This window comes from Numida meleagris, chromosome Z, assembly GCF_002078875.1.
Source record: "Numida meleagris isolate 19003 breed g44 Domestic line chromosome Z, NumMel1.0, whole genome shotgun sequence".
NCBI lineage: Eukaryota > Metazoa > Chordata > Aves > Galliformes > Numididae > Numida > Numida meleagris.
The window spans coordinates 61,876,718-61,896,410 of NC_034438.1; the positions used below are offsets into that span (position 1 = coordinate 61,876,718).

At 37.8% G+C, this 19,693-nt stretch overlaps 1 protein-coding gene across 10 annotated transcripts in view; it reads left to right on the forward strand.

The window, feature by feature from the left end:
* The window catches only part of EDIL3 (EGF like repeats and discoidin domains 3), a 273,821-nt gene that overhangs the window by 159,396 nt on the left and 94,732 nt on the right, over positions 1-19,693 (forward strand). For 9 of the 10 annotated variants that reach the window (XM_021380111.1, XM_021380103.1, XM_021380106.1 and 6 more), the window contains one exon: positions 8,931-9,044. The exons of the other annotated variant lie outside the window; for it this stretch is intronic. In XM_021380111.1, the coding sequence (XP_021235786.1) occupies positions 8,931-9,044 (114 nt within the window). The remainder of the gene's footprint in view (positions 1-8,930; positions 9,045-19,693) is intronic. 10 annotated transcript variants of the gene reach the window in all.

Consider the following 19,693-nt stretch of genomic DNA (forward strand, 5'->3'; position numbering starts at 1 on the left):
CGAGGTCTCGTGATCTGCAAGTTTTTATACTGCGAGCTTTTATCTTTTCCCTCTGGCTGGAAATGGTAACAGAGGAGCAAAGTACCGTGGGGACTGTAGTAGTCCTTCTCTTCTGAGAACCAGGTGTATCCACTACATGATGTTATGATGTAGAATACCAATAACCGAAAATCATAAAACCATGACAGAAGGTCACAGCCAGAGGTTGTGATCAGTGGCTCTATGTCCAGGTGGAGCTCGGTAACGAGCGGTGTCCCCCAGGGGTCAGTATTAGTTCTAGTACTCTTTAACATCTATCAATGACATTTAATATCTTTGTCAATGACATAGATGATGGGATTGTGTGCACTCAGCATTTTTACTGATGACACCAATCTGAGCAGTGCGGTTGATAGAACTAAAGGAAGAGATGCCATCCAGAGGGACTTTGATAAACTTGAAAGGTGGGCCCTTGTGAACCTAATGAGGTTCAGCAAAGCAAAGTGCAAGGTTTTGCACTTGGGTCAAAGTAATCTCTGATATATATATGAACTGGGAGAAGTAATCCTTGAGAATAACCCTGCTGAGAAGTACTTAGGGGTCGTGGTTGATGAAAAACTTAACATGAGCTAGCAGTGTGCACTTGCAAGCCAGAAGGCCAGTGGTATCCTGGGCTCCATCAGAAGAAGGATGGCCAGCAGGGTGAGGGAGGTGACTGTCCCCCTCTATTCTGCCCTTGTGAAGCCCCATCTGGAGTACTATGTCTAAGTCTGGGGCCCCCAACACAGGAAAGATGTGGAGCTTTTGGAGAAGGTCCAGAGGAGGGCGGCGAAGATGATCCAAAAGTTGGAGCACCTCTCCTATGAAGATAGGCTGAAGGAACTGGGATTGTTCAGCCTGGAAAAGAGAAGGCTGTGGGGAGATCTCACTGCAGCCTTTCAGTATTCAAAGCGAGTTTATAAACATGAGGGAAATCAACTTTTTACATGGATACATAATGATAGGACAAGGGGGAATGGTTTTAAACTAGAGAAAGGGAGATTTAGATTAGATATCAGGCAGAAATTTTTTACGGAGGGAGTGGTGAGGTGCTGGAACAAGTTGCCTGGGGAGGCTGTGGTTGCCCCATCCTTGAAGGTATTTAAGGCCAAGTTGGATGGAGCCCTGGACAATCTGATGTAGTGCTTGTTCTAGCAGCTGGCAACCCTGCCTGTGGTAGGGGGTTGTCCCTTCCAACCCAAGCCATTCTATGATTCTGTGATTCTTTGATTATGATTCTATGATTCTATAACTCTATGATTAAGGACAGTATTAATTAGCAATAATCTTTTATTTTGAAATAGAACTCAGCCACAGAAGTTCCTACAATTTCTGATTTTCTTTTTTAAACAGAACTATTTACTTTTTTTCTCACGATTCTTATGTCTGGCTGGATCTTTTTCCAGTTTATAGTTGTGATTCTTCATAAAAGTGAATTAAAATATAGAGATTATACCCTGTTGAACTTCTGTTTTCTATATATGAAATTGACTTTACTAGGAAAAATATTTGCAATATTTCTGAGATAAAACTGGAGCATGTCTAGTGAATATTTCCTGTCAAAGGCCGAGTTGGCTTCCACGATGGATGCTTGAATCATGACACTGTGGCTGAGATGGGCCAACCATTTTATCAAACTAGAAGACAGATGACATGACTTAGAGCCAAGCTGCACTGACAACATATGATGGGGAAGTGAGTATAAAATCAGAGAGTAAAGAAAGAATGTGTGTTTTTGCAGAAGGGAAATTCAGGAAGTCTGTGTTGGAAGATGTAGTCTTGGATCAAAAATAAAGCTTCAGGTGCCAGGAGCTTGGAATTTGGGCTCAGTAAAGAAGTAGGCAGGACTCAGGAACAAGGTGTACTGGTGCTTTTATAGCCAAGAAACAAGCTGTGTTGGCAAAAACAACTAGTCAAGATATTTGTTCTTTTATCACAAAAAGTCAGGTTAATTCTAAATAGCACACTGAAAAACTCAAATTACTAGAAGTAATAGTTGATCTAGTGTTATCTAGTGTTAGTTGATCTAGTGTCATCTAGTGTTACTAGAAGTAATACTTGATGATGACAGTGACATGATTTAAATACACATTTTATTCATGAAATTTTTCTGGAATGCACGTGTGGCTGTAGGTAGCAGATAAAGTCCAAAATAAGGAATGTATATTTTCAGTTATATTATCTTTGCTGATGCAGTATCTGATTTTATTCATGTTTTATAATTCAAGACTTAAAAAAAAAAAAAACAAAAAAAAAAACATTATCCAGCAAAGAAGGATGAAAACTCAGAACTCTGCCCCATGGTGATTCTCCAAATCAGTATGCAACATAGTCAAACTGTCTCTTACTTGTCTTTTACTTGTTAGTTTCTAACAGCAATTCTATTTCAGGATGCATGATGACTGAGCTTCAAACAGAAGCGTGCATAATAGCTTTGCAGTTGTGGTTTGATCACAGGAAGTATAAGGTAGGAAATGTAAATTTAATCATCTTCAGGATACAGAGGAACCAGAATGTAGCCTTTACTTCCTAATGAACTGTCTTCAAGCAATTATACAAGCAACAATCTATTTTCAGAAAAAGGTCAGTGTTTCCTTGTTCCTGCATCACAGTCAATTTCAGAATCTATCCTCAGAAAAGAAATCTCTGGATAGAGCTCGTTTGGTTTGGTTTGGTTTCTGTTTGTTTTGGTTTTTAAACTAACCTAGACACAATTTAGGAATATCAACTTTTCCCATGCTGGCACTTAAGCCTGTCTAGGAGCTCATTTTTCTCAGTATTTAGCAGACTTACAAGGTCCCTCCACAGGAAACTGAATTCTTTGGTAGCAACCAGATATCTCTGTGTAAGTTACTACAATGCAGAAGATTATATGAACTGAATGTCATAGTCTGGCCTAGCATAACACTTAAACTTACCTGAAAAGGTAAATTACATTGATTTTTTTTTTTTTTGTACAAACATAGTTTTCACTAAAAGCAGACTCCTTCTAGGGATCATAAATCAATTGCATTGTCAGTGAAGAATTTGTATCTGGCAACATACAGAGACATCTTTTTGTAAAAGTCTTTAGGAGCAACTACTTCAGAAACTCTAGCATTTTAACATTTCTGTTCAGATCTACACATGACAATATGATAAGAAGAAATACATGTATTTCAGGGGAAAAAAAACAACAAACACTTCAGCCAATGTAAAGTTTAGTGCCGTAATTGTCACATCTAACAATTTGAACAAAATCTGGCTGCAATTTGCAGAAACTGCTTTTAATTAAATATGCTACATATGCGTTTTCAGTCTAATTAAATAAGTAACTGCAAATTAAATAATTCTGTAGAACTTGTGCTCCTTTCTTTAATAATGTTCAGTTCATTATCTTTCCAACTAAGGATTTGTTCTTGTATCAGATGTGGTGATAGAGTGAACTTGTCTTTCCTCATTTCTCAAATATGACAAATTTGTTTGAACTGATGGAACTACAGGTGCTCAAATTACTGGAAAAAAAGTCACAGTGGGATCAAAGTAACAAATATAATAATGAAAGAATTCATCTTTCCTCACTGATCATAGCTAATTGCTCAGTAGGGATAGAATATGAAGATTACTTTAAAAATGTATGGTAGTTAATGTTCAGCCTGTTTTCTACACCATCTCACAGACAATATGAAATATGATAGAAAGTTGTGTGTTTTTCTCTACATATTTCAATATGAATGGCAAACCAGAAAAAGTTAAATATCTTGAGAAGATTGTCTTTACATAGAAAAACTTTTAAGAGTACAAATTACCACGTTTATTTCACCAAGTAAAAGATTGTTCATAATTCACTTAATGTTTTTTCAGTTCACAGTGACCTTGTTTTTTTCCACGAATATGTTAGCCTATATTAAAATGATGAATAACCTGCTGAAAACTTAAGGTTAATGGGCTTTTCTTAAAAAGGCAAATAGGGAACTGAAGCGTCTTGTTAAATTGTATAAATTCATATGAAGAATTTAATATAGAAATGAGCAGGTCTGTTCTTTAGTCATTTCCCTTGGCACGTTTTATTTCTAGCACACTGTGCTGTTCCTTCTCTTCCTCCTTTTTAATAGACAGAAATTCAGCTAAGAAGCCCATGAATTTTTATTAGCCCAGGATGTGATATTTTTATATGCAAAAACTAGTAAGACATGTGTGATTAAATAGAAGCTCAGAGATCAGTAACCATCATTAATTTTAGTATACAACTCTGAAATTTTGCTAGTTCAAATAAATGAAACTAGCCTCCACATTTAGATAAAGGCTTCTCCCTGTATTCCCTTTCACAACAGCAGGAAGATTATCACAGAATCACAAAATGACTGAGGTTGCCAGGACCTTTGGGTCCATCTGTCCCATACCCGGCTCCAGCAGGGACACCCAGAGCAGGGTGATGGGACATGTCCAGGCGGCTTCTGGAGATCTCCAAGGAGGAGACCCCACAGCCTCTGGGTCCCTGTGCCAGTGCTCCGTCATCTGCCCAGCACAGAATGCTGCCCCAGGGTCAGAGGGATCCTCCTGTGCTCCAGTTTGTGCCCAGTGCCTCTGGTCCTGGAACTGGGCACCACTGACAAAAACCTGGCTCTGTCCTCTGTGCACCCTCCCTTCAGCTTCAGTCTTTTCATCATTTCTGTAGCCCTTCACCAGAATCTGAAGTTTGTTCATGTACACTATGTACTGGGGCCCAGAACTGGACCCAGTAGTGCAGATGAAGCCTTACCAGTGCTGAGTAGATGCCCATCAACAGGCGGGTGTTCAATCACTTCCAGGAAAGCAGGGCTTATCACACATGACTATTTCTTGGGAAGACACTCCAAACATCCCGCCCTTACTCCTTCTCTTCTCCCAGCCTTTATTGCTGAGCACAATGCCATTTGGTTTGGGACATCTCTTTGGCCAGTCTGGGTCAACTGTTCTGGTTCTGTTCTCTCTCAGCTTCTTGTGCGTACCCAGCCTCGTGGCTCAGGGTAAGTACTGCTCAGCAAAAACTGAATCATTGGTGTGTAATCATCATTTTCATCAAAAATTCAGAAGACAGCATTGTTTGAACCTCTGAAAAGAAAATTAACACTATTCCAGCTGAAAACCATGACATCTATCTAACCCAGGACTGAAAGAGCAAGGGCAAAAGAGGCAATAGCGAGAGCACTTGAGCTTGATGAGTTTCTGTGATCTTTCCTTTTCATACATGCTCTGCATTCACAGGCCATTTGATCTGATGAGTTGCAAGGTACATTCCTGCTTTTTTAACATTTTTTAGACCTGCTGTCAATGGCTGTGAGAACATGAATGACCTAGGTTTCTTTTTAGCTTGTCTCATCAATAAGTGATATTTGGTGGCTGTCATGTGCCTTAGATGATTCAAGGGGAGAGAGCTGAGTCTCCTCCAAATATTGTCATTACATTTTGCTTGGAAACAAAAGAAAAAATGTAAATTGTTTTACAGGACAACACAGTAAAGTCCAAACAAGCTGTTCTGCTGGAGTACTGGAGTGCAGGGAGGCAGGAAAGAGGATATAGATTACGGACAGATAGCAACAGTAGTAACCAGGATGTCGCCTGCCATGAGCAGAACGTTTTCCACTATTGCACTTAAAATATGGTCAATACTTACGCTTATCTTTACACTAATGTTGTGGTTTTATGATTTTTGGTTATTGGTATTCCACATCATAACATCATGTAGTGTATGTGCCTGGTTCTCAGAAGAGAAGGACTACTACAGTCCCCACGGTACTTTGCTCCTCTGTTACCATTTCCAGCCAGAGGGAAAAGATAAAAACTTGCAGATCATGAGACCTCATCCCTTTTTCCGCCCATCTCTCATCCTGGCAGCACCTTGCTCTCCAGCCGTCTTATCGTCAGTAGTAGAGTAAGGCCTACCTTGATTTTGGGACATTCTCTCTCTCTGTATTGGATTTATCAGCTTAAATTGTAATTATATTGTATTATAGTGTGTTGTTTTGCATTCCGATATCTTATTTAGTAAATTAGTTTGTTTCTCCTCAGATTGTTGCCGCTGTTCTTTGCTCTCAGGGCCATCTCCTTACCCTTTCTCCCCTTTTCCCTTTTCCGTTGCATATAGGTTTTCAGATACCTGTTCTGTTCTTGAGCTTTGAGTTGTATTTAATCCAGTTCATTTCCTGGTAATGTACTTTAACGAAATCACTGGCATCGGTGCAATTCGGCATGTGCACAGAATATCAATTAATTATAGTGCTATACACAAAAATATCTTACAATCTTTAAAAATCTTACAATATTTCTTTATCCATTGTAAATCTGCTTGCAGTAGCTTTTCTTCTGTAGCCACAAAGGCAGCAAGTTTAATTTTGGAATAAAAATCACCCTTAAAAACGTTATGTCTTTGGAGTGTTCTAGTAAAAAATGATTTGATTTCTCCAACTCGCATCTCACTAAAATAGCCCACGTGTCACTCTGGGTATGTGAAACAAATATTCCAAAAACGCTAAGGGGAGTAAGAAGAGTAACTGAAGAAGCTAGAAGGCATTGTAGCTATGTGTATTGCGTACTAAAAAATTAATATAGGTTCATACAGTATGCCAGCTTAATTCATTCTACATGAAAAGTTGCAGGAATCACTTGTTTCATTTATAGCAAATTTTCCAGCTTGAAAGCTGCACAGCTTTTAAATTTGCAGAAAAGACTGGAGAAAATTTCCCTGTAGACATGGCAAAATCCAGGGGAAACTTGTGTATTAAAAAATTGGATTTTTTGTACATAGATTTCTAGTACATATAAGAAATCAAAGTAAAAGCTCAAATGCTACGTACTAAACTACAAGGATACATTCAATTTTGCTGATGGAGCTGAATTCTTCCTCTCCTACACAAGCCTTCTTGCATCGGTGTAAGTACATGGACCGTACTTACTTGGACCATACACAGTACTTGGATCTAAGAGGAAGAGTTCTGTTATGCGTTTCTGACAGAAACTCTTTCAGAGTTTGTGGACGCACACTTTAAAATCAATGCTCCCAAGGACCGCATTGCAGCTTGGTGCTGTTCCTGAACATGTAGTGTTGTGACAAAGTTGTGACTTCAGGATCAAGTTTCACACTTGATTCATGTGAGCAAAACCCAAACAAGGCTGACTTTGAAGCCATGTACTTACAGAAGGACTTGTCAGTTGGGTAAATGTTTATCTCAGTACTGGGACACTGAAACACTGGGGTGGTATATCTGATCTGTCGCTTGCCATACAAGTTATCAGAGAGATTGTTGAGCTTTCCCTCACTTACCCATACTTCCTCCCTGTCCTTTTAGCTGTGCTAGAAGCTTGTTGTTGTAGCACTGAGGGCTCTAGCTGTACTTTGAAGCCAGATACAGGGAAAGCCTTGCTGCTGCAACTGCAGAGAAGGGATACAGCAGGTTCTGGGTCAAGTACGCTCACTTCCTTCAGTATTTTTATACTTACCTGGCAGTGGTACCAGTGAAGCTCTCCTGTCCTCTGTGTCTTCAGTTGCCCATCCTGCTCCCTGCCCTGTCCTGGCACAAGCACTAGTGAAGCTGTGAGGTGACTCAGAAGGGGAGGCTATGCCCTGGTGCTGGCTGCGTGTCCCCAGTGGGGCTCACTGCTCGCACAGGGCTGGTGCAGGGACAGATGGGTGGGCTGAGTGCTGCGCTGCTGATTTTACACCAGTGCCAGTCAGTCAGTTTTAAATATGTGGGAAGCTATGAACCTTCTCTAGTTTGTACATGCCAACTCAAACTAGTCTTGCATTTTGGAGACAGAAGCAGGTTCAACAGGATGGTAAGGAATTTTAGTTAATTTCATAGGGCATTGGACTCACCAAAGAATTGAACTGGTTTCTCTCATTTGAATATCTTTATTTCAGTGTATTTCTGTGCTTTACACCTGTGTGCTTTATCTCAACTGCATCTGAAATGAATATGCATACTTAATGAAGTAGAATTACAGTACAAGCTAAAGATTGCTTTCATGCTTGCTGTTTATGTTCTATTCACAGGACTTCAACCGTTAATGAAGCTAGTGTGAGCTGTCATATTTTAAATACTGAATTATATGCATTGATATGGCTCCTTGAGGCAATAATGCATAACATCCATACTGGTTTCTAAGTCTTAGAACTCTCTGCATATTTATTTTATTCTGTAAGAATATAACTGTGAGATACCATCATCTTTGATGTATCTCTTTATGATGACTAAAAAAAACTATGCTGCATTTTAGAAAAATAACATATTATATTTAAGGTTATCACATTGAAAAACACAAGGGACTATTCTTGCAGCATTTGACACACAGTAGTGAAAGAAAGAAATTCAAGTAAAATTAATTACTTTGCTGTCTTTTGAATTTAATAAAATTTGCAAGCTTTTAGATCAAGCTGTTATTTTCAATTTGCTCACTAACTCATGCACAAGAAGGAAGACAATTAAAAAATTGAGTCAGTGAGATATTTAATCAGTTAAAATGAACTGAGAGACATTCTTAAATGGCATCTGTTAGTAAAGAAGTAGCTGTATTTCTAGAAGTTGAATGTATCACTAATGAGTTTCCTGTTAGGACTAACTGAATTTGTACATTTAAGGCCAAGCTCTGATATTCCCTGGAAGTTATAATGTAAATCCCTGAGCAAAACTTCTAATTCTGCTGCGTGATGGGATATAGTAAATCTTTTATAGGTATAGGAAACTAGCAAACTTAATGTGAAATTGTTTTCATTTTTTTCCTAGAATCAGGCTTATTTAATCACGTGTTTTACTGCATATGTTTGCTGGGCAAAAGAATGTATGTCTTCTAATGGTAGTGTATAAAGTCTGTGTTATTGTACTTTAAAATATGTGCTTATTGCTTTTACAGTTTTTCTTTGCTAATCCTGACATTATCTTGTGTGCTTCCTGCAGATGTAAATGAATGTGAAGCTGAACCCTGCAAGAATGGTGGAATCTGTACAGATCTCGTTGCCAACTATTCTTGTGAATGTCCAGGTGAATTTATGGGGAGAAACTGCCAACAGAGTAAGTATTACCATGATTTTACAGCTCTTTTTAAAAAGGTAGTATTTTCTTTGACAGAAACAACTAGAGAATGCTATAGAAATGTTTAACTAGTTCACAGAGGCATAATGGTTAAAATAGTCGTGTTATTCTTTTATAAATGGAAGATATTTAAGAGCTCTAATCTGTCAGGCATTGAAGTAAAGCATCAGATATGATGGAAATATTAGCAAAACATAAAATTATTCTATGAGTCAAATGGAAAGGAGTCTGTAGTGTAAAGAGGAAAACAATAAACACTGACTCATACTGAGGGGTTCATCTATGCAAGTATCACATCTTCAACACTTCTTATAGGAAATACCAACTACTGTAAGAGCAGGGCATGGGATATTTTCTCTGATGTGTCTCCATCATTTTCAGCTCAGGGTAGATCCTGAGCCTGGTGGAAGAATGACCCCTAAAGGCTTTTCCTCCAAGTGCTTGTTTAATCTCTATTGAATTCATTCGCAATACCCTCCGGCAAGGAATGCCACCAATGTCTACCCATTCCATGGAAGTTAAGGAACTTATTTTGTTTGTTTTGACCCTGGCTCTTACTTGTTTTAAGTAAGCATAAAAAAGGTGTCAGGTAAGTAAGGGACTGACCTGAAGGGAGGACAAAATGAGACGTGGAAGATGGACCACTTGTTTACAGAGAATTTACTGGTGGAGCTGCCCCAGGATCTGTGTTGAGAACACTTGCACGTGGTTTTATGAATAACATTAAGAGTTCACTATGAAGATCCAATTCCTAAAGCTGTTAATATGGAGTAATCGTTCACATATGAAGGACTAAGTAATCTTAAAATCCAAAGTAACAAGGGCAGAATGAACTGCCACGTTGCAAAATTCTTTTCTGTACTTCCTCTGGGAAGAGGCCAGCATATGAAGGTACCACCAATCTGATGTTTGATGGCATCATGGAAGGAATGTAAAATGAGATGTGCTATAAGAGTTAAGACAAAAGTAATGTGTTACTTAAATTTGTAATTATAAAAGAATATGAAATACAGATATTCAAATATTTAACAGTGGAAATAATGTTGTTACTGGCTGGCGACCTCTGAACTACCACTCTTGAGGGAACTGCCCAATTTCTCTACTACTATGGCACCACTCACAAACTTGTAGCGTTCATCTTCTCTTGAGGTAGCTTTACCAAAGGTAGCATTAAAAACTAGTAATTTTTCTTTCATAACACCAATAGTATTGTGCAGTATACCAATTCCTATTGCTAGCATTGTAAATATCCACTTTTTTTATGAGAAATTTAGTTATGCCATTACACCTAATTATGTAATTACAGGTAGTAATTACACATTGAAATTACACCATTAGAATATTACACATATTTACAGTAATCACATAATTAAGTACTGTTACACTAATTATGTAAATGACTGATTGCTGTCTCAGAATTACCTCACAAAGCTCAAGGATTGCTTATCCACATCATAGAATGTGTGAAGTAACCTAGATAGAGTAGAAAAAAGACAAAAGTATACTCTGCACTCAGTCTTCCTCCCATTGCAAGCCTGTGCTATAGGATGTTTTTTTCAGGGGTATATTAAGATTTGTATACCAATACTTGTTATTTTACTCAACTTGAAGTAGTTTGATGTTTTTCCTTCAACTAAAATTTCATTCTCATTTTATTTTTTTGAATGCACCACGTTTCTCTTAGCTAGTTAGCTGCTAGCCATTCAGGCATACATGATGCTAAAACCAGCCGCTTCGTACTGCTGGAAGCACAGCAGGAAGCACAGTCAAAGTAATGTGAAATACAAGAGCACTGATGGCTTCCAAAAATATTTAGTTGTTCTGGAATAAGCTTATCATCCTGTTAGAGGACCTTCACTGAGCATCTGGTATTCACAAAATCTGCCCACAGATGTATAATGACAACAGAATAGAAAGATAGCACCTTTCCCCATGCTGTGGAGGTAAAAACTAAACAATATTAATTGCACATTACATTCCAGATGTCTTAAGGTCTCAGCATGTTCATTTTTACAACTGCATCTCCTTTTGTTCTTATACTCTCTGAACCTATTTCTTTCTTCTGTGCTGAGTTCAGGCTGTCAATGGGGATTACCTCCTTTACAGCTTTCGTTAGTCTTGAGCCACTATAAATAAGTACTTGTTCCAAGACAGATTCTCCTGGGCCTGAAGGATTTACTTTCAAGATCACAGAATTCTCTTGCAGGCAACAAGGAGCCACGTTTGTCGATGTCAGGCTGTTAATATTACTCATTATGCCTCTATACCATTAAAATATCCCGTGTGCAGCATAGGTTGAGAATAGCAATAATTTTGTGTTCAGTTTTTTAGAAAGCAGAGGGCATCTACAGTGGACACACTGCAACTTTACCATTGTGCTTTTGGAGATGTAGTTTGCTGATTGCCAGGGATTTTTGCCATTAAAACACATGGCAAATTTTCTCATGCTTTTACTTTAAAGATATATGTTAAATTTGTTAGTGTAAATACTTTTTACAAATGCTGCAGCCCCTTTACCTACTTTTCTGTGTATTTAACATGCCCATATATAGGAAGACTGCTTTCAGATCAAGTGGTCTAATTTGTATAATGTGTCACAAAGCCTGCCACACAGTGTATCTTCACAGTGTTTTACTGGTTTTTGTGTTTTAGTGCACTGATGTATTTATACTACACTTGGCAGTCTTCTGCATTCCTCTCCATAGAAATCAGAGCAACAATTTTTTCACTTGAAAATATACCTTCTTTCTATGTCTTCCATATTGAAAAATTACCTGACGACTTGGCAAATCTAGGCACAAAAAATCTTTCAAGACTTCTGCTTACATGCATCATTATACTCCTGGATTAGATGACCTGTGGTGACTTCTCGGTGACATAGAGATGATGACCTTAAACTGGATCAAAGTTTCCTGTTGCTCTCTTATCTTCACTAGATAGATAAGCTCTTGTAATTACTTAATAATTTCTAAGCAGATATTGAACACTTAGAAGGAAAAGGAACAAACATACTGTACCCTGTGTTTAATTGCATCATACTGTAAAGTAGCAGTTCCATGAGAACTTAGACAAAGCAGCCCAGCTGCTTCACCTCTCTGCCTGTATTGATGCTGCTGTGGCTGCTTTTTCTGGACTGCCTGTTTGTATTGTTTTCCCAGCAAAACCTGACACAGGAAATTAAAAAATAACTAATGAGGCACGTCAATTCTTTGATTAGTGAACTGCTTCATCACACAAACACTGAGCTGGTACGAAGGAGTGGCAGGGAATGGAGCCTGGGCATAAAATCAAGACTTGACACAAGCTGAAAATGTTAATCAGTCTAATGAAGGGAGAAGAAGCTATTCTTTAGTTTATGTTTAAGACAAAGATAAGAATTTATTGCAATTTTTTATCTCTCTCGTTTTATTTCAAAGCTCTTTATATTTGAAAGCTAGAATTTTCAATTTGTTTGTCAAGAATACAATAGGCAAAATTTTAGCAAATATATACCTTCCTGTTTGCCATTATGTGGAAAAGTTCAGGACTGCCTGGAAAATTAAGGAGTTTATATGTATGTGTGTGTAAGAATATGTGTACATTCATTTCACCTTCAGAGAAATTAATTCACTTTTTAAAATGTGCAGGGTAGCTAACTTACTATTCATATTATGTCCTTGCTGGTTTAGGGAATAACGTGTCACTAGTCTTACAAAAACGTAAGAATGGAAGAATTAGAAAGAACTGCATTAATTTAATATAAAATTAATGCTAATACTTTGTTTATGGCCTCCTAGGATAACATAAAGAAGTATTAGCAGCAATAGATTAGCAACATGTTCCAAAGCCGCAAGAGGAAAAACTTTTACTTTTTCAACATGATTTTAGCCCATGTAATTCAGCACAATCTAAGTTATCTTTCATGTCCTTTTTTTTCTTTTAAACTCACCATGAGAATAGAAATTATTTAAGAGGTTAAATAAGTCCTGAAAGACAGGCTTCAATAGTAAGGGTGATGCTTTTTATATACTCTTAATTATTTCAGCATATCATAAATGGACTCCCAATTTCTGTATTTCCATTGGACAAAAACCCTCTTAAATCTCTTGCTGAAACTAGTTAGGTTTGCTGAGGCTGGAAACATGGTCTGGCTGGCATTTCTGTGTAGTACATTGGTATGAAAGTGCAGAAAAGCAGAAAAAGTCATAGAAATGACAGAAAGCATTGTTAAAAGTGGAATGTTCTCCCAGGCATTTCAATGACCTAGTGAGAAATAATAATCAAACTCTAACTCATCTAATATTGAGTCTTCAAACAACAAAGCAGGCTCTGGCCCTTCTGCTGCTAATGTTCTTTGTCCAGCCATCCCGTTAAGATGCAAAGGTGTGCAAAATTCAGCTCAGTGGATCAGAATAGTAGCTCTTCCTTTCAGTACAATGGGAAAATGAGACTGAAATCTCAGTATTTGATACTTAAACAAAATCCTCAGTCCTATGCCTTTGGGTACATTTTCATCTTGCTGCTGTTGTACTGTTCAGCAATGTCTCACTTTGAAAATTCATTTCTCAAAATCTAGCTTTGATTAGGCAGCAAAGGATCCAATCTTTGCTCAGACACCTGTCAGAAACTCATTGTAAAATATTCGGACAAGCCCTTAGGAGCCAACAATTTTACCCATTTAATCATCTTGCTCCATGACTCACATAGCGCAGAACTAGCTTTTGGGTAGTGTCAATAACTCTGATATTGAAGTCAAAATCATTTTCAAGAAGCTACAGCTTGACTTTCTGACATCCCATGTAAGGTTGAACCAACTTGTGGCAACTTTGTTGCCACATTTCCTTGCTTAAACATACTGATGTGCTTTGCTGAGGCATTGTGTCGTTGTTTACTGCTGATGACTCCCAGTTACTCTCTGTGAAAGAGGTGAGAAGGCTGCACTGGGGCCAGTGGTTCCTTCTCCTACTTGGCTTCCGCCTTCTGCTTCTTCAGCCTGAGGGAGCAATACAGCTCTCCCTTTTCTGTCATGTTCTGCATTACTGAAGTTCATGAAAAGTAAAGAAGGAAAAATACTTATAAATACACCCTCTGTTCTTTTGTAGAAGGAACTTCTATGTGCATTCTTATGTGAGGCAAAGCCTATGACAATGTGTATTTTAGCATTTCTAAGCCTTACAAGAAAAATTACAGCATAATGTTATGTTCAAAGTAGCCTCTATAGTTCTTAAGTTCCTGGTCAGGTCAGTACTGCACATTCTTCCTTAAGTCCTCATAGAAGTAAAATAATTTATAAGTAATGAATCAGTACAGTAAAAAGAAATAAAAGCTAGGCTGCAGCCAGAAAAAGCAAGCTGAAAATAAATCATCTCTTATTACGACCAAAAAAACCCTTTAAATCTATGTAAAAACACCTTCAGTAACACTACTAATGTTTATAAGTGTAGGGAAAGAACAATTCACAGCTGCAGTAGGCTCGGCAAAGTTGTCAACAGCCACATTACTATTTTTTTCAGTTTCAGGTACAAGTTCAGTTGCAAAAAATACCTTATTTCAAGTCTTAGTATTTATCACATATAGGTAATTTATTCCAAACTAGATTCACCATGAAGGGTGGCTTGATATCTGAGTCAGCCTGGTCTCCTCTGTTGCTAACCCTTAGTGGACACAGAAATGAGCAGCGAGAATAAAATCATTCTTAGGGCTACCCTCATAATGAGACTGCCTTGAAGTTCTCAGTGGTTAACGAATGGGGTACAGGGTAGAATACATATTATATAAACTTCTTAAAAGTTGGAGACTTGAAAGTTGCTTCACGGTTACAAGATTCATTTGGTCTTGAAATTTAAACCAAACTGTGAGAGATGAAAACCCACATTAACTAAAGAGAAAACAGAACAAAACATGGTTACAAGAGCCCTAAATGAAATAAAATCTCCAGGCTCAGCACAGATCCCACCTGCAGTTTTCAGAAGAAGAAGGAAATGTAATATGCTCAATGATCAACTTCCTGCTGAGGCAAGATTCACAGCTCATGCTGCTTTAGACAGATGGAGACCATCCAGCAAAGCTCGTGTTCCAGGCACTGGTGCAGTGATGTGTGAGATTTTGAGGGGGAGAGTGAGTGATGTTAGTAGGTTACATCTATTTTAGGCCCTGACCACCTCCATGTTGCCATTTGATGCTCTGAGGACTTACAAGAAAAGAAATGTAGAATGTGTCCAGTGTCTTATCGTTAGTGTAAAGAAAATCAGGATGTGGTCCATCACAACTTGGTGTGGGTCTGGCAGGATCAGCAGCTGCAGTGCTACTTACTGCCAGCGCTGGTAAGAAAAGTTTCGCAGCAATGCATTGCTGAGGGAAAGTCTTGGTGTCCTTCTATACTTCTGCATATTGACTGGGACTTAGAAAGGCGCAGGTGAGTTTTTGAATCACAGTGGAATTACAGATTTTAAATTCACAAATATCATACAGGGCTGTTACTTCAGAGAGAAATGTTGATGGAATTACTTTTAGAGCAAAGCCTTGTCCTTTAAACCAGTGGTTGTTTTCTACTATTAATGCCAGTTGTCTAGCTTACTAACAATTTAGCTAGCTTTTGGGTTGGTGTGGTTACTTAGAAATTTTGTTTATAGACAAGAATGACATGCAACATAAGCCCTATAAAGCAGATGTACAAATTATTTTTCATTAGAGATTCTGCAAAATCTGTTTGATAAAGCTCACCCACAACTTTGATATTCCTTTGTTGGCAAATCTGCAGATGATGGCAATATTACATGCCTTCACTGAAGATTGGTTTCAGAGTGTAGTTTGTAATATTTACATTGTAATATCTGTAACATATTGTTATTCTAATAACATCTATTCTGGTTTATGTACTTGTTACTGAAATCTAGTTTTCAAATTCTTTTATTCCTGTTTTATTCAAGGCATTTTATTTGTCCGTTTATTGCAATTTCAATTTAGGCATAGCATGAAAATTATTCGTGTTGTAATTCATTACATTTTAGTTAGAGGAAAACAAATATTTCTGGGAAAAATCTTTCCCAGTATTCTTTTAACACTGAACATGAATTTGAATCCTTACATCCACTGTGTGCAAATGTAACTCTTTTACTTCTGTATAGCAGTAAAATTCCATATATAATGTTACTTGTGAATTCTTCTGTGATTGCAGAAACCTGTTCCTTTTCCACTTTCATTTGACCTCCTGGTGATTCCAGTCTATGAAAATATAGACACTTGTCTCCTTGGATTCCATCACTATCATTGTCATCACCACATGGAAAAGCCTTTAAACTCCTTTCTATCTTTCACAAGATCTTTAAATTTTCTTTCAGGAATTTCAGAGAAATGTCCTTCAGGAATTACTTTTTGCTCATCTTTAGCCATAGCAAATTATTTCTTCCATAAAAGGTGTCAGCAGGAATTAACCTTCTCTCCCAAAGCACATGATGGAATCCCTTCAGCTCATTCTTGTCTGTGTTCATGTTGGTGCTGAGTGTCTGACTCAGTTCTCTGTAAGCAAGATGGGGAACAAGTTATGTTATGCCTTTCAAAAGCTATGCTTTAGTGTTAGACATGCAAATATAAATGGTGGAAGTACAGAATGATTTAATAGTGAAATCTAGCATACATACCTCTTCACAAATGAAGTTAAATCTCTCCAGCTTTAATTGTACATTGGCTTAAAGATGGAATCATTAGTTTTTTATCCTGTTTATTATTAGCATTTAAAGGCAGTCTTGTTTTCAGACACCATTATAAACTTCAAAGTGGGATGTTGTTCTATATGGAAAGCTGATTTGATAGTGACATCTGTATCACCTTGCTCCATCTGCAACAGAGAAACAGATCTCAGTGACTTCACCAAGAGAGCTGCCTAAGTTAGCCAATATGAAATGTTGAGGAAAAAAGTAATTTTTTTCGAACAGTGAGAACTGCACCTGTCAACAATGCTTATCCATGTGGGAAATAATGCAGAAGAGCTTTTGCTCTTGGAAATCAGGGATGGCACTGTGCTGGTCTTTGGCCCAGCAAGGAGCCTGGGGAAAAGCAAATTCTGGTCTAAGATGTAACTGACATCTTTCATGTATGGTGGAGCACCTTCAGAAGAAAATGTCCTCTTAGACTTCCTGCAAGACCCTCAACTCAAGCTGCTTTGTTTTCCAGAAGTTCATTCTTCTTCATGTGGTCAGATACAAAGGCATGTCTGCTGAAGAGAGAGTGTGGTTAAGTGCACGCATTCCTCCTTCTTCTGTTTTGTGGTTGGTTTGGTTTTGGTTGGTTGGTTGGTTTGGGTGGTGTTTTTTGTTTGTTTGATGGTTTTTTGTGCTGAAATTAGGTCCTCTTCTGCAAGATGGAAAATTGAGAAACAAAGAGTTTCTCCTGCTCTGTCAACCCTACTGTAGCTAAGTTAGCCAACCAGAAGCCATCATTGTAATGCTGTAGTACACATTTATCCACAATAATTTCAAGTCACAAGAAATTTTACGTGGGATAACTTGTGCAAGAAAGGCATTAAGATGTTTCCAGGGTCATGTGGGCATTTTGTGCTGGCACTAAGGAAATAGAATGAAGAGATTACTGTGAATTTGAACTGGGTAATTTTGGGAAGTCATAAAGAATTGATAATAGCATAGCAATACTGTATTGAAGTAGTCAAACAACTTATCTGCGGTAATTACATGGTAATTTCATTGTTTAATTTTGTAGTTTGTTTGGAATTTCTTAGAGCTATTATCGTCAGCACATTAGGGATTCCTAGCTCATTCTTGGCCATCAAAACCTAATGCATCAAAATGAAATTGTAAGCAGAGCTATCCTGGATTATGTACTGCTGTCAGGTAACTTTGCCTTTTGTTGTAGGATTTTGTGATTTTTTTCTCTTTAGTCATAAGTGAAAATACTGAATTAATCCATAGTTTTCAAAAATCAAGGCATTTTTTGAGATTTTATCCAAAATTCGAGTATTTACGCTTTACTTATGGAACAGGAAAATGCTAAAAAATATGTATTTTGATGTCTGGATGGTGTTTTCTAGTATCTTCCATCTCTTCTCTAAACAGATGGAATAAAGAATTCGTACTTGTCTTGTGGCTTCACTGACCATGTTACTTCTGGGGGATATCAGGAAAGGGAATTTTATTTCATAGTTTGTCAGCTTAGAAATACAATCCTCTTCTCGGCAGTTCCCTTATTTCTCTGTAATATTAAATTATTGGATAATTAGGTTTTTCTGCAGAATGCTGAGTAAGCAGCTTATAAACTATATTAAAAGGAGATGCTTTCTGAAATAGTAGCTTTTTAACGTCTAATTTCTATTCTTAATTGAACTGCTATCCTTATTCATTATGTATGCAGTGTGTTTTCTTGGGAGTAATTTTAAATAGACTATTTACATGAACAACATAATGGATTCTTAGCTAAACTTCACTTCCATTTTATTGCTAATTTCTTAGGAACCTGAAACCCGTGATATTTTGTCAGAAAGTTCAACAATCTGGCTTACCATCTTGTCTCTGAAGGTAGCAATGACAAACATTATTTAAGGAGAGACTGTAGGTTTGTGCACTTTCTGTCATCTGTGGCCTCATATCTCCTCAAGGTCAGCAGTTCTTGTAGTAGGAATATCAGAGGGTGTGTTCCTGGCCAGTCTCTTTAGTGTCATCTGTGGACATATAGTGCCTGAATTTCCCTAAATCCTTTTTGAACCTGCTGATCCTGTGTGTGCCTCTGGAAGGCATCAGAAGATTACTACCCCATGTAGAGATGTAATCTCTTTTATACATGTTAAACTGATTTCCTGTGAACTTCAGTGAGTGCTTCCTATTTTCAGTATTGTGGATGTGGTGAACAGTACTGCATTCATCTTCTCCATGCTTCTGCAAAGTTCAGTCAGATCCCTCCTCATCCTTTTTCTCTCCAATTTGCAAAGTCCTGGGTTTTTATTCCCTTTTACTAAGATACCTGCTGTCTCCCTCTAATCACTTGAATTGCTGTTCTCTGTATTTTCTTTAGCTCTTCATCTTCTTGCAACGTCAAGACTAGGACTGCACATGGTATGTGGTCACACCAGAGTTTCATTCACTGGTAAAATAATACTCTATGCCTTGTTCTCAAGGCCTAGCATCTTTATCAGCTTCTTTTTGGCAGTAGCTGTAGCTGCTGTTAGAGCCAATGACTTCAGATGACTCTTGAGATCTCTATTTTGAGTTGTGATGCCAATTTCTAATTCAGTATTGAGTAGGCAGAGTTTAGGTTTTTTTCTTAAATGCAATATCTTCTGTTTATGTACACAGAGGTTCAACTGACACCTTTTTGACCACTCATTAAATTTTTTATGTCATTCTTGAGCTGCTCACCATCAAAGTAATATTTGATCAAGAGAGCTTAGTAGCTCAAACTTGATAATTTCCCCATTCACACCTTTCTGTGGGTCACTGATGAGTAAAACTGATTCAAGTACTGATCCCTGGGGGATCTCACTGCTGACATTTCATCTTGAAAGGCTGCTTCCTGTTCTTTAATTAGATTGCTGTCTATGGAAGGGCCATATCTCCTGGCAGAAGCCTTTGATGTGGAACTTTTTCAAATACTTTCAGAAAATCCAAGTGTTATTTACACGGTATCCCCTTTATCTCTATGCA